General features: G+C 32.8%; 1 protein-coding gene across 6 annotated transcripts in view; it reads left to right on the top strand.

Moving 5' to 3' along the window:
- Positions 1-15,902, top strand: part of LOC143233556 (electroneutral sodium bicarbonate exchanger 1-like) — a 107,268-nt gene that overhangs the window by 19,319 nt on the left and 72,047 nt on the right. For 5 of the 6 annotated variants that reach the window (XM_076469895.1, XM_076469896.1, XM_076469897.1 and 2 more), the window contains exons 3-4: positions 1,525-1,651; positions 10,763-10,923. In XM_076469895.1, coding sequence (XP_076326010.1) covers positions 1,525-1,651; positions 10,763-10,923 — 288 coding nt within the window. Of the gene's footprint in view, positions 1-1,524; positions 1,657-10,762; positions 10,924-15,902 lie in introns of all 6 variants that reach the window. The other variant, XM_076469899.1, reaches the window with a different exon arrangement.

Consider the following 15,902-nt stretch of genomic DNA (forward strand, 5'->3'; position numbering starts at 1 on the left):
TTTATAACCTTTGTTAAACTGAAAATAATGCACTAAATCGAAATAAATAAAAACTTCCTGACATAACATGAAGAAAGAAATTCCTTATTTTCACCGAAAGATTATACATATACATATACTGTTTAAAAACAACCGACAAAAACACCACTGTAGTCGTGTAGCAACGAGATCTTTGCATAGAAGAAGACAATAAATAAGTGGACAACTACAGCTTCTACAATACACTCGATAAAGACCCGAATACCAGAAACACATTCATCCAACTCATCAGAGCATTTAAAACTGAATTACCTCCTTCCGTAATGCCAAAAAAACTAATTCTAAAAAATCCTAGAACAGAAATGTTTTACTTATTGCCTAAGATTCACAAAGTTATTTTGTTTTGGCTTGCAATAACACCACAAAACAAACCTCTAAATATCGAGATTATACGCTACTATCCCACATCATTTATGTTCATTCCTATATTAAATGAACCATATATATTCTGGACCGATTTATAGATTTTAACACACAAAACTTTAACTTACGTGTTTACCTTGGATATATGATCACTGTATACTATGCTAGTCCACAGCAACATCGCGCAAGTTCTCATACATCATTTAAACACTGAATATTGTACCATCATTACCATCCTTAAACTAGTTGTTATTAAGCGTATTTGAATTCAATGTCCACCTGTTTCAACAAGTCACCGGTGTTTTAATGGCTACGAAAATATTTTCTTCACACGCTTGTTTGTTTACTGGCTAGCTTGAGGAATGCCTTTATATGACTTATAGTGACATTAACTCTGATTATTGTATTCGTTACATATAACATATTTCAAGTAGAGCAATGCATAAACTTTATCCAACAACTTCACCCGTACACTTACCAAACCCTGATACAAGCATCTCATTTCTTGACATTAGTATTCACATTTCACTAAACATCACAGTACTCTACAAAAACACTAACATCAGGCCTACTTACAGTTTCAACTTCTACGAATCAAGGTGGTGGGTGATGATGACTAGCTGCCTTACCTCTAATCTTACACTGCTAAATTAGGGGGCTAGCGCAGATAGCCCTCGTGTAGCTTTGTGCGAAATTCAAAACAAACAGTGATAACTGCTATTTTCCAAAATATAAGTTTAGTTGCTTCAATTGAAGTTAACAGGCTGCCTGCGTTTTGTCCATCACGGGAAATAGAACTTCGGATTTTAACGTTATAAATCCTTAAACTCGCCGCTGATCCAGTGGGAGTCGAAACTTTTTGTAAACGTATTCCACGTTAGACGTGTCTTAATTAGAACATATAGATATTTTAACTCATAAACGGTTTTTCCTTAGTGTAACTTTCAAAGTTATAATACTGTATATACCATTGACGAAAGGAATTTGTCTAAAATGTCGAATAAAGATAAACAGAATCATCATTTTTGTTAGGCATGTGCTAATTCATTTTAAGATTATATTTAAATTTACTTAATTTATATTTTAAGTTCAGCTATTAAAAATGAAATCTTTGTTGTTAAGTGCCGTCAGAGGGAGTTCGTTTCACAGTCGGAGAAGCAGAAGATGATCATGAGACCCATCCACTTTTTAGTGAGTTGGTGGAGCTACATCAAGAAGGCGAAGACTTTGAATGGCGCGAGGCTGCAAGGTGTGGTAAATAATGCTATCTATCTTTTTTGACGCATTAAATATTTTATTATACGTTTTATGCAAAGCCTTCAAATGTATTTAATATGATTGATGTTTGCTGTAAATCTATATTTGTTAAAGTGAACTTCATTGGTTTTTAAAATTAATAAGCAATTATAAGCTACTAGCAGAAACGTCGTCCTATGAGCGGCTGCTTGTGTTAGCTCCTCCGAAAGGCATTGTTGTATATTAACCCTAATTACTTCAGTATGCCAGTCTCAATCAATAGGATATAAGTACAAGTTTTGAACATTTTGTTACTGACTGAAGGAGTTCTTGACATACAACGATGGGAGTTTTCGTATCATCCTCTTTTACGAGTATGAACAAGTTGTTAGGTGATCCGGTTCTTGAAAACCACATTCTGTAGTAATGAAACCTTGTTAGGGACTCCCCTGTATGATGTTGAAAAATCAAAAGCAGTAGTAAAAGATCACTGTCAATATTTTTAATTGATTGTTAGATAACTGGTCAATTTTTAATCTATTTTCTTATTGCAATTTTGCTTTCAAAATTTTACAGCTTTTGAAATTTCACATTTTTTATGCTTTCCTTCAGAAAATCTCTTCTTGTTTCAAGTACAATTTAACTTTCCTTGTTTCAAGTATAGTGTCACATGCTTCCCTTGTTTCACACTACTTGTTACAATCACAGTGTCACACACCCCTTGTTTCAAATACAGTTTCACGCCTCTTGTTTCAAGTACAGTTTCGCACTCCTTATTTCGTGTGCAGTTTCACACTTCTTGTCTCAAGCACAGTGTCACACACCTCTTGTTCCAATTGCAGTTTTACACTCTTTGTTTCAAGTACAGTTTCACACTTCTTGTTTCGAGTATGGTGTCACACCCCTTGTTTGGTGTACAGTTTCGAACTTCCTTGTTTCGAGTATGGTGTCACACCCCTTGTTTCAAGTACAGTTTCGCACTCCTTGTTTCGTGTACAGTTTACACTCATTGTTTCGAGTATGGTGTCACACTCCTTGTTTCAAATACAGTTTCACACTCTTTGTTTTAAGTACAGTTTCACACTCTTTGTTTTAAGTACAGTTTCACACTCTTTGTTTTAAGTACAGTTTCACACTCTTTGTTTTAAGTACAGTTTCACACTCTTTGTTTTAAGTACAGTTTCACACTTCTTGTTTCGAGAACAATTTCGCACTCTTTGTTTCAAGTACTGTTTCGCACTCCATGTTTCAAGCACAGTGTCACACACCCCTTATTTCAAGTTCAGTTTCACACTCTTTGTTTCAAGTAGAACTGGCCTGGCGTAACAAAGTGGTTAAGGCACTCAACTCCTTATTTGAGGGTCGCGGGTTCGAATCCCCGTAGCACCAAACATGCTCGCCCTTTCAACCGTGGGAGCGTTATAAAGTGACAGTCAATCTCACTATTCGTTGGTAAAATAGTAGTCCAAGAGTTGGCGGTGGGTATTGATGACTAGCTGCCTTTCCTCTAGTCTTACATTGCTAAATTAGAGATGGGTAGCGCAGATAGCCCTTGTGTAGCTTTGCGCGAAATTCAAAAACAAAAAACAAAACTAACAAGTACAGTTTCACACTCCTTGTTTCGAGTGTGTGTCACACCCCTAGTTTCAAGTATGTTTCGCACTTCTTATTTCGTGTGCAGTTTCACACTTCTTGTTTCAAGCACAATGTCACACACCTCTTGTTCCAATTGCAGTTTTACACTCATTGTTTCAAGTACAGTTTCACACTTCTTGTTTCGAGTATGGTGTCACACCCCTTGTTTGGTGTACAGTTTCGTACTTCCTTGTTTCGAGTATGGTGTCACACCCCTTGTTTCAAGTACAGTTTCGCACTCCTTGTTTCGTGTACAGTTTCACACTCATTGTTTCGAGTATGGTGTCACACTCCTTGTTTCAAATACAGTTTCACACTCTTTGTTTTAAGTACAGTTTCATATTCGAATGAAATTTCTTCCAACTTTTGTATTTAACTTATGTCATGCTTGAACTCAAACTGAGTTTGTGAAAGCTTAAATCTGCATAAACAACAGTCATGTTAAGTCAGCAGAATTTTAAATGTAACATATATATATTGGGAAAGTACGACGCATATCATCTTTATGATATATTTTAGTAGTTATTTCAGTTACTCATCACAAGTGCGCCTGCAGTATATCACAGTGCGCATTGTCACATCTAATCTCTCTACTTGATAACGTAATTTGCTGATCCATGAAATGTTTCAACAGGATATTCAAGCTCATTACAAAACATCAATGCAGTACATAAAGTTATTAAAATCTGTGTTTTATAGTCGCTGAAACTTTCTTCCACCAATTCAATGATCGGAACTTTTTCTGGATCACGGATCAGTCCATTAAAATTTTGGCGTAAAACTTTTTTTTGTGTGTTTTTTTTTGTTTGTTAGAGTAATTATGCTGTTCTTTCCAAGATTTACAGCAATTTCCATCAGTGTTGTGAATGACCTCATTAGTCCTGCAATGTTGAAGGAAGTTTAATTTCAATTGTGTGATATTTAAAATATTTCAAAATGACTATTTTACATTATTTACTCGCGAGGTTGTAAGAGACATTATAACAATAAAATTAATCACGACTGTAATCTGCATCGTGTGATATTGCATGGATTAACCTCAGAGTAAAGAGTTAGGCCCGCTAACAACAGAAGGTTCATGTTATCAAGTGTTAACATGCATTACATTCTGTTACAACCTTGTCATATCTCAAAAGTAAAAAAGGCTGGACTCACGTACAAACAAAATTAACAAATATTTAATTACGCAATATAAAAAGTACAATACAATATGATAACAATGATGGAGAAGTGATCCTAAATCTACTAAAACACAAGGTAAAAAATACACTAATGCAAAAACAATCCCAATTTAAATGAAAGAAAAACGTTGTAACGCATACTCTGAGGAAAGTGTAAAAAAAACCAAAAAACAAACTGAAATCCAACCTCAGAAATGTTTAATAAACATTCCTTTATAATAACCGTTATATTTTTACTAAACATTCCTTTACAATGAACATTATAATTTTTTTTACTAAGCATTATTTTACAGTAAACGTTATAAAGTTTTACTAAAAATTTCTTTACGATAAACATTATAATGTTTCTACTAAACATTTCTTCACTACACCAATAATGCTCATTCTTTCAGCCGTGGGGGCATTGTAATTTGATGGCCATTTCCACTATTCGTTGATAACATAGTAGCTCAAGAGTTGGCGGTGGGAGGTGATAACTAGTTGCCTTCCCTCTAGTCTTACACCACTAAATTATGAACTGTTATTACAGATAGTACTCGTATAATTTGCGTAAAATTAAAAAAACAGAACAAACGTTACTTTAGAATAAACGTTATATTTTTTGCAAAGGATTCCCTTATAGTAAACGATATAGATTGTCACAAAACATTCCTTTACAATAAACGTTATAAATTAACTAGTTCGAAGTTATTTAAAGAATGAAAGTAAAAAGGTTATTCTAATCAGAAAATAAGTTATGTTAAACTCAAGTGGTGTTGAAATGTGTTTCTAAGCCTGTATGCACACTGCGATATTTCTTCAAGTAGTAAAAACATTGTGAATGTTCTGTACGTTATGTTGGTTCTACCACAATGTGGTTTACAGTTTGCGCACAACAACCTGTAAATATAAGATCCATGTCATCCTCAAGCATTAATAAACATGTACTGAACAAATATAATGAACTTTTAAATAGGAGTATTTAAAACCGTGTCTTAGGCCAACAGTTAATAAGAATTGCGAATAAAAGAAAGTGTGTTATTTGACAAAAGTTCAAAGAGTAAAATAATGTGGGTTATTTAATGCTGAATCATAGAGCGCTATATATATATTTTACTTATTTGATGACACATGTGATCGAGCATAGCCAAATATTTCAACTAATTTTAGGACATTTTCATTTCCTGATGTGAAGAGCTTCTGATGACTTCTATGAAGAGTAATATTTTGAATTCCATGAATTATTAACTGAGTGTTCTAATCATCATACCAGTGTTTTTAAAAAGGTAGAAATTTCTGTATTGATTGTTTAACTTATTTACAGTCAATATTCTTTTTCTTTTAAACCCATTAAATGCCTCAAATTGACAAGTTAGTTTATTATGATCACCTGAAAGTGCTTAAATTTTTTTCTGGTTTTTGATTAATTTGAAGATTGTTAAAATTCAGCTGCACTGAAAACCTTGTAGCACTCACAGCTGGTGTGACAGAATACAGAAACCACTGTCTTGGCACTGAATATTATTGTAATAACTTGTTCTTTAACTTGTTGTCTTAAGCAAAGTAAAAATACTTGCAGCTGCGTTGATTTTTGGCCATTTAGCCAGTCCACTCAAATAAAATATACCTTTTTTTCTGCTTTTAGTTTGTACTACTGTCTTTGGTTTTAGTTCTGCTTTTAACACAGTCGTACAATGGACTATCTATACTATACAAACCAAGGGTTAACAGTTGCCAGTTTCTTCGGTTATAAACCCCCAGATCTACTGCTGAGCTACTGAGGAGGCCCGACATGGCCAAGCGTGTTAAGGCGTGCGATTCGTAATTTGAAGGTTGCGGATTCGCATCTCTGTCGCGCCAAACATGCTCGCCCTTTCAGCCGTGGGGGCGTTATATTGTGACGGTCAATCCCACTATTCGTTGGTAAAAGAGTAGCCCAAGAGTTGGCGGTGGGTGGTGATGACTAGCTGCCTTCCCTCTAGTCTTACACTACTAAATTAGGGACGGCTAGCACAGATAGCCCTCGAGTAGCTTTGTGCGAAATTCAAAAAACAAAAAACAGTTACTGGGGAAACCTTGAAGATCATCCTTTGTTTTCCAATTATAACTCTTTCTCTGTTGTTTTTGGTAATGTTTCTCTTATTAAACATGTTTGAGTAATCGTTGTCCTTTTTGCTTACTTTACAGTGTTTGCAAATTCTTACAAATTTAAGATTAATTTTATAGTAACTTCGTTATTCACTATGAAAAACAAACAAATAACATATTGTAGTTTCTCAAGCTTCAACTCACCTTTACATTATTTAAGTTTCAAGGAAATATGCCAAATATTCCATAACACTGTCGCATCGTTTGCCCGTAGCAAGTAAAGTAACTTAACAAAATAAGTAATATTATAGACAGACCTAAAGTAACTTAGCAAGATAAGTGATTTTATAGACACAAAGTAGCCTTGGAAAATAAGTTAGTTAGTGAGTTTTAATAATCTTTTTTTTTACCTCCCTAAGCTATGATGTAGTTTTTTGTCCAAGAATATCGACTTTATTTTCATGCGTTGTGTAACGTCTTACTTTAGAATTTGTATATGGAAGTGAGAATGTTATAAAACAACCTATGCAGTAAAGATATAAATAACAGTAAAACTCCAGTATCCACGTATCTATATCAGGGCTATTCACCCTGTTAAAAAATTCAATTTTGAACTTTTTAACATTTCAAGTTTAAATATCTTCTGATATAATATTCTTCTCAAACTATACGTTTTGAGATATATGTTTGAAACGTCAATAAAAAACCTGTGCCTTAGTTTCTCCTAAAAGTTCAAAATGATAAAGATATTAAGAAAATTTTGTTAACGTTTCGGTTAAATGATATTTATTGGGAACAAGGTCCAGAAAAAGATGTTAAATTGAAGCATTGTCAAATGTTCTTTCGATAGCACTCATTTTATTATTTCGTATTTTCAGATATTACAGTGTCATAAAATTTTCTTTTTATCTATTTACTGTAGTTTTTCTAAACTAATATTCTGATGAACGTTGTCTTCATTCTGTGAAGTGTTTTGTGTGTGTTTAAAATCACTAATGTTAAAGGGAGCCAGGCTTGTACACCACTCCACGTTCAGCAAAGGGCTTCTATATTCAGTGTTCCTTAAGAGCGTGGCAATCTCTACTTATTGGTCCAAAGAAAAAAACAACTGTGTCTCTCCGAAATTGTTACAAACTATCTTTCTTTAAGATAACACAGATACCAACCAATTAGTGCTGTAAAAGGTGAAATTGAATATCTTGTTTGGACGCCCCATCGCATCCATATTGAAAACGATAAAAATCACAATATTTAAAAATAAAAATATGTTAAATAAGCGGTACGTAACAAAAAGCACAGTCCTATACTACACTGGGATATTATCATGGGTGTTGTACGATAGTAAACATGTATTTATAGGCGTTCGTTTTCCTTGTTACTTGTGGTAAATGTAGAAATACTCATGAGTCATTGTATTTTGGAAGACTTAAAATGTAACTAAAAGAAAGATGGATGCCACTCGTTTTTGCTGTAAAGAATTTTGCGTAAACGTCTTCGGTTCCTAGGCTTGACTTATTTTATTTTGTATTTATTCCTTTTCACACATTAAATTGCTCCAGAAACAACTAAGTTACTGAGAGAAAAACAGCCAGATTAAAAGTGGTATAACTATAATTCATCATTAAAATACTATTTCAATAGAGAAAGAAACGACATCTACAATATTAAAAATCAGTTTCTTTAGTTTTAAGGACTGACCTATGTGACCAGAACCTTAGGAGCATGGAGAAGAGGCATCTGTAAAAGTCAAATTTTGTTGTTGTAACCTTAGCTGTTTAAATTAGGTCCAGTATAAGTTCATGGCCTGTAGAAAATTAATTTCAGTAGCTGGTCTATGAAATCTCTTGGATATATCAGAATATTTAATTTAAGTTATTACCTAATATTTAATGATTATTTAGTTTTAATAACAAGACTGTTGAAGTTAATTCTTTTAAAAGCAAGTTCGTTACATAACTCTGTACGAGTCGAGTGAAATGTTTCATATGCAGTTTAACATTTATTACAAGGCTTTTATAATCTTGTTGATGTCATCCTACACGAAACTTTTAGGTTTTTCTCGTGATGTGTAATAAATATTGTTGCTACTAGATAGAGATTTCCAGGTTATTCTATCGGGTGTTGTAAATACTTGCAGATACAGAGAGGAAGGAAGTTAGTGAAAGTAAAAGTGAAAAAAATAAAATTAAACTTCGTGATTGTCAGTTTAGTCACATCAGACGATTTCTAAAGTGAAAGTTTCACAGTTTATATCGTAACAACAAAGATACAAATAATTTATCTTGTCAAAAGGTGTTCTAAGGTAATTGAACTAGACTGTGTGGACTTTTGACGTAAAATATAATTATTTAAAGCTGTAGATTCAACTGTGGTAAACAATAGTGTAACAAATTTTTGTACAGACGTTCCAACTGTTTTGAATAGATATTACTTCAAAACAAGACGATTGTGTGCTGTCTGTTTATTTGTAAAGATATTTACTGTACAAATCCCGGTCTCCATACAAAATCTGGCAAAAACCAAACAAGAAACATCGATTTTACTACCACGATTAAGATTGAGAAGAATACATGTAACCTGCTCTTAATGTTAACATTAATGATTTAACCACCTACTTCCCCGCATTAAATGAGTAGTAATCTGAAGGCTTTTAACGATAAAAACTGGGATTCTATACCTGCCATAGGCACAGAACAAATATTTCGCTGCTTAGTTTTGTGCTTAAAAACAAACAAATAAACCACGAGCTCTGGTATTATAAGTCTTTAGCTTATTGGTGAGCCATCCAGATGAAACTAAACTTGAAAAGAAATTCTATTAAACTTCGGTTTGATGACAGAGAAAAATCTCTCCTATTCATAAGCGTAAGGATGTATAACAAGGTTTGCGAAAGACATGACTAAGAAAAAATACAGCGCATGAAAACATGTTTTCGTTAAAAGTAGGCTTAGAAAGATCGAGTGCAAACGGTTCCTTAATTCTAGACAAAATTCACAGCCTCATCAAATTATCCAACATTAAGCAGCAGAAATTGTAGCTATCTATTGCCGATTCTGTCAACTGAGCTACTTAACTAAATGGAAAGTACCATAGAACGCTTAGAATATCACTACAAGCAGTAACCCTTAAATAAACACTTGTCAACACGACAATAATAACCTAAAACAATCTCTAGCCTGTTGAAAAAAACCCATAGAATATTGTTTGTAACACACACCTTAGAGAAAAAGAATCATTTCACTTATTTTAAACACAGTCAATACTGTATGTTTTAAGAATATTTGAAAATTGTATGAAAAAACGCCGATATGTCTCAAAACCACTTTTCAATTAATGTAATTCAACCAACTCGCCCATTTGGTAAATTTTTATGCCAATATAATCAGGTATGTGATAACCTGCTATATGATCTGAAATTCAAATGACTGGCCAATCTGCTTTAGCTTGTAAGGTCACATTAAACAGAGCTATGTTAACATCTTTTAGATTCCATCGAATTTTTTCAACATGTAATACTGGCGTCAGTGTTACAAATCTTGAGGTCAGGGTGTTGATAAAGTTCCTAAAAACTCTTTATAAATAGCTAATTTCAGGGTAAATTCAACATCAAGGTTCTGATAACTCTTTATAACTAGCTAATTTTAGGGTAAATTCAGCATCTTCAAACATTTGATGTGATATAAACAGTCTCTATATATTCTTAGCTAGATTTATCTCCACTGAGTGTGCAGGCTATTCCATTTGATCAAGTTATTATTTCTAATATGTATGACTTCTCATACAGTAGCACCTCAACCCTCCCCCCTAAAAAAAAGCACCATTTAATGCATATCATGGATTCATTCTCGGACATTTTGATCCTCAGGCCAGCATACTCCTATTAGGTCACGTGAGGCACCATCGATAGGACTGTATTGACAAATGACAATTAAAACAGTTTTTTGAAATCACATATCATAAACTGACTGGCTAATAATTTGCATTTCAAATCACGTGACGAATCAACAGCGGCATACTTTGAGCAATGGTAAACTGATAGGAATGATCGATGTAATTTTATATTGGTGATTTTGCCAAGTAATAGATGTAATGTTACGTAATTTAGCTATCCTGTGATCATTTTGTGTGTTATATAGTATTAGATCATTCACGACAGATATTTCTACGAAACCAGAGTATTTTATAAATTTACTCATTACTTTAATAAAATAATATTTAAATACTGTTATTTTTTACCTCAGGTGGGTAAAATTTGAAGAGGACGTTGAAGAAGGTGGAAACAGATGGTCTAAACCTCATGTGGCAACTATTTCGTTACATTTCCTCCTTGAACTTCGAAACTACATTCTAAACGGATCTATTTTGCTGGACGTGGAAGCTGTTAGCCTGAATAAGATTGTAGGTGAGCTTGTGTAACTAAATCTGAATCAGACGAACCTATGTAGCTATAATGTTTTTCTTAAGGTTCTTTGCTTTAAAGAAAATAAATGAAACATCATACACCTTAATTTATAAAATTGTTCTCTGACGCTTCTACGTTTTCACATTTTAATCCTAAATTCTATTGCCAACTAATAAAATTCTTGTTAAAAGTGAAAGAAAATATTTTTATGAGAATTGCGTTTCCCATTCTCTTACAGCTAACAGCAAACTTTGTGAAAGATTAAGAATTTTGAAAACTAGAATTTTCTGTTTTTGTTCAAGAGAATGCTAAACACAAACATTAAGTATTCTGAATTAACAATGTAATTTTTTTCTAGTTACCAATCCCTTGAAATTAGTTTGAATAAGAGTACTAACATTTGAAAAACATGTAAAATTAGGGAATATACTACACTTTAGATATTTTAGATGGTTAATATCAAGAATATTTTAAATAACACTGTGATATTTACATATCTGAAGAACAATAAAAATCTTTAGTGATATTAAAGAAAAAATTACAAAAAAGACTGAACATCTAAACCATGAAGCAAGTTATGGAGACATTGCGTAAAATTATCAAAATTGTTGATTAACTAATTGTTGATTAACAAACAGTTGCATAGCCAGATTACTTTCAATTGAAAACACAGTTTTTGCTTAAGGAAGAAACAATTAGGTCTAACAAAGCGATGAAATCATGCTTGACTACAATATATTTTTCTACATATTTCTCTCAAGTATTTATTTTCAAAATTATAACCACAGGCACGTAAAAGTAGAGTTTTAGATATTTTGACAATACCACAGTAAATTCTTACCCCTGTTAAACTAACACTGAAGCCTCAACTAAAATATATTTCAGCAAATAAAATTCTTGGTTACATTCTTTAGTTCACACAAAAGTCAGAGCAATCTGTGATGTAGCTAACTTGTATGAGTTTTAAAATCTAATAATAAATATCACACACATTTAAACACCTGGAAAACATTTTTTTGTTAAAGATCTGAGCTAGTCTCTAAACCACTGCATTTTTTTAACAATCTGTGAACACTGTCCTTTATTACAGTATTGATTGAAACCTTAACATGTATACGCATAGGCATGATCTTTGATTTCGAACCCTTTTCTTCATTCACTGAAACATCATTGTCAGTCTGAAATGTTTGTTCAGATACCAGAATGTATCTACTGGGTAAGAATATCTAATTTCAGTCCTCTCGGTGTAAGCACATTAACCTCTTTAGACGCAATGGCATAGCATGAAATTTTATGCAGTTTGTTTCAATAAATAAAAACAATTTAAGTTTTTCTTCATCATTCAGTTCAACCCGTCACGAGCTTGATTGTAAAGTCCATAGTGTTGAGATAAATGGCAGTAACAGAAGGAGGCACCAGTAACGTTATAATATTTACGCACCCTTAGAATACACATATCTTGGGATTCCCCTTATTCTTCATTCCTATCATTATTGGAGATGCAAAAATACTGTTTGAAGGTGTATTTATTCCATCCTCGATGTTCCAAAGGACAATATGTAGTTTTTATTCGAGAAAATACCTTTCTTGTGTTTATATAAAGAAGAATAACGCTTGTTCTACTTTAATCCTACAATCACAAGAAAAAAATCTACAAGCATTCTGCTGAGTTATTGCCACTTTATCATGTCAAGACTTCTGAAACGTCTTTTATCAGTGACATGAAAGGCATTATTTGCTGTGGGTTTGCTCTTAGACATTGAACAGCTGAATCAATTGTAATTATACAACCAGCTTCAGTTCCTTCTGCTTCATTCTCTGTGATAATAACCCTTTCACGTGGAACATGAATAGTAATATATCTGTAATTACAACATAGCAAAAGTAATAAATTTTCACCCATAAATATGAATGTATGAGCAATTGTAGATCATGTTTTAGCAGGCAATAGTGACCTTTCGTTATCAGTTGTGTAACTGCAGCAGACAGTAGCAGTAACCCGAGAATGGCTCAGTCTAATAATACAGGAGATACTTGTGCACTTGAACATGTTGTGACTCATTTCCTTGTATGAATTCATATCGTCCACCGTTTCTGGGTTCCGGAAGGTCTTTGTTGGATGGTTTTGCTGCGAAGTCACCAATTACTTGTTTCACAGACAATTTTAGCTGATAACTGCAACAACAGATCCGTAGGTAGAATATTCACAGATAGTAAAGTGGTGATATGTCTCTATATTTGTTACAAGCCAGAATGGTGGCTTTGCTCAAACTGTCAGACACTCTAAGACTAAACATAACTTTGACAACATCAACGACCACCAAAAACTTATCATTAAGTCTGTACATTTCCCAAGTCACACTTAGTTCATGGTGGTCTAAATTGGCTATAAGAAAATTGTTTTTCCTGTTTAAGTTGGCAATCATAACTAATTCAAGATTCACTATCTTAAAATATTCAGAGCAGTGGTAGTATGGAATTATTATATACACAAGTTTTTTGGAAGTTGGAGAAGTACTCAGTTTACTAGAATTTAGTAGAATATGCGCTGCAGAACTAATTCTTAGATTCTAACTTTTACTTGAATGAATTGAAGTAAGACATTGGATATAAATTAGCAATTTAAACAATAACATTTTATTTATTCCGTACTTAGAAATCAAATAGTGAAATATCATAACATCCAAATATTCCTAGACCTCTACATGAAAATGTTATTAGAAACATATTAAGACAAAACTAAAACGTTTTGCAATGACACCTTCTGAGGGAGAGTTCGGGAATACCAAAACAATAATGAACTTTGAAAATGTGTCTAGTTCAAATATAAAGTCGCACATTCAAAATCTAGCTACATCTGCATTACTTGGTCTTCACATGTGAGACAAGCATGTGTGTATATGTAAAAACGTTTAGTAGCTTTTCCTGAACAAAAAATGTTCACCTTTTATGAAAATAAATACGTTTCATTATACCACATTTCCTTTTTTGTATTTTCAGACTATTTCTGTTATTCACACAAAACAATCAAGCAAATACAATTATTTATCACGGAAACAAGCTTAATTATTTTACAATTAAAAATTTAAAAAATCGTTAATAAAATACCAAAATACTTAAGTATAAGTCAAAAATACACTTATGCATACATAGAATATCCATTTATCCATTAGATACTAGTTAATGTTCAATATATGGAAATAATTTTTTTGATATTAAAAACCTAAACGAAAAAGTTCATTTTCCATAGCTAAAGCATTTACAAAAGTTTTACAGAATGATAGACCGTTGTGCAGCTTTGTGCTTAAATACATACAAGTCGACATACTTTACAGAATAGCGAGACGAAAAGAAAAATACACTTAATGAAGATTACTGTATTAAGTTTTACAAAATGATAAAACACAATCATCTTTAGAAGAAATATTATATGGCATACAAATATAAAACAAATATTAAACAAAAATAGTAAACGCAAAACTTTGTTATCTTAAGAAGCTTACTATATGGCAGATTAATCCTGTAGACATTAATTCATGTTTACAGTATTATAGAGATATAAATTAATTGTTTTAAGCTATGCAGATTTGTATAAAATTTGCACGTAAGATTTCTGTGAGGTTTTAGATTATGGTAAACATAATATACTGACTTTGTTTTAAAACTATGAAAACTCTTTGTATAGCAAACAGGTTTAACACATTGAGTTTAAGACATGATAAACAAAAATATGTTTTGTCTTCTAAAGCACAAAGAACTGAATGCTTTACAGTTGAATTATTTTGATATCAAAGTAAGCAAGTCACGTGAAAACAATAGCCAGTATAAAGTTATCGTGAAATGGTGTTTATTGTAAGTGTAATTTCACCTTATTTGGCGTTTTTCACATATTTTATATCTACCAAAAAAAGATCAGTTTTTGGACAGGTTTGTACTAGTTATACCTGTTCATATTGGAGATTTAAAATTGTTTACACTAAGTGTCTCTGACTTGTTGGCGATAAATTTCAACGATAAACCAACAGCACACAATCCATTTTATTGAAAGAACATATTCAAAACAAGTCAAACGTACATATAAAAAATTGTTACGTTATTGGTTATCATAATTTAGAATATCTTTTGACAGAGAACCTTATTCTTCTTTATTCCTGTTGTCACAATACCATTGTCAAACTCATTTTAGAAATCACCCGTCATCACTAAACGAAAAAAATCACTCGGTCTAGATCTGTCTAATTATCTCTCACTTATATTGTTTTCTTTCATTTTATATCTGCATATATTTAGAACACAAAACAGAGAAATCTAATAATAACTAACCCTCTAGTGACAACAATATTCACATAACGAGAAAAACTAAGAAGCTTCGAGTAAGATGGCGTCAACAATGTCACAAAATATAGTTTACATCCACTGTTGTCGGAACAAGACATTTATATGGAAACAAATTTCTTTATGTGGCATAATGGATTCACATTTGTCTGTTGAATGAAGGTCGTACACTATATCAAGTCTTGTCACCCTAGCATCAGAAATGTTAGACTCACTAACTCGACCACTGACGGATCTTCCATTGGGTTTGCTTGAAGGCTTGGCTTTTGAACCCGAGGAAAGCTTTCTGATAGTTATACTGGAGGTGAGTAAAGATGTCATTATGAATTTTTTATTATGATAACTGTCTATCTTCTTGTAAGCTGAGACAAGAAACTTCACTGTACACCGATGTTTCCCCATCTGGAAAGGACCATCAATTATAGTTGCATTGCCTGTTGTGCAAGCCGTCTTGGCCTGTTAATGGCCAGAACGCTTATCCTGGCTGGTTCAGATCATGGTTGATGATTTGATTATGCTAACATTTATGACCGCATATCTTTGGCAGCCTCCAAAAAAGTCTGAATGTCAGAGATATTCTTTCACTACCTCCTCTTCAAACAATATTCAAACTTAAATCATTCACACAGCCTTCAGTAATTTAG

The sequence above is a fragment of the Tachypleus tridentatus genome, chromosome 12 (assembly GCF_004210375.1).
Source record: "Tachypleus tridentatus isolate NWPU-2018 chromosome 12, ASM421037v1, whole genome shotgun sequence".
NCBI lineage: Eukaryota > Metazoa > Arthropoda > Merostomata > Xiphosura > Limulidae > Tachypleus > Tachypleus tridentatus.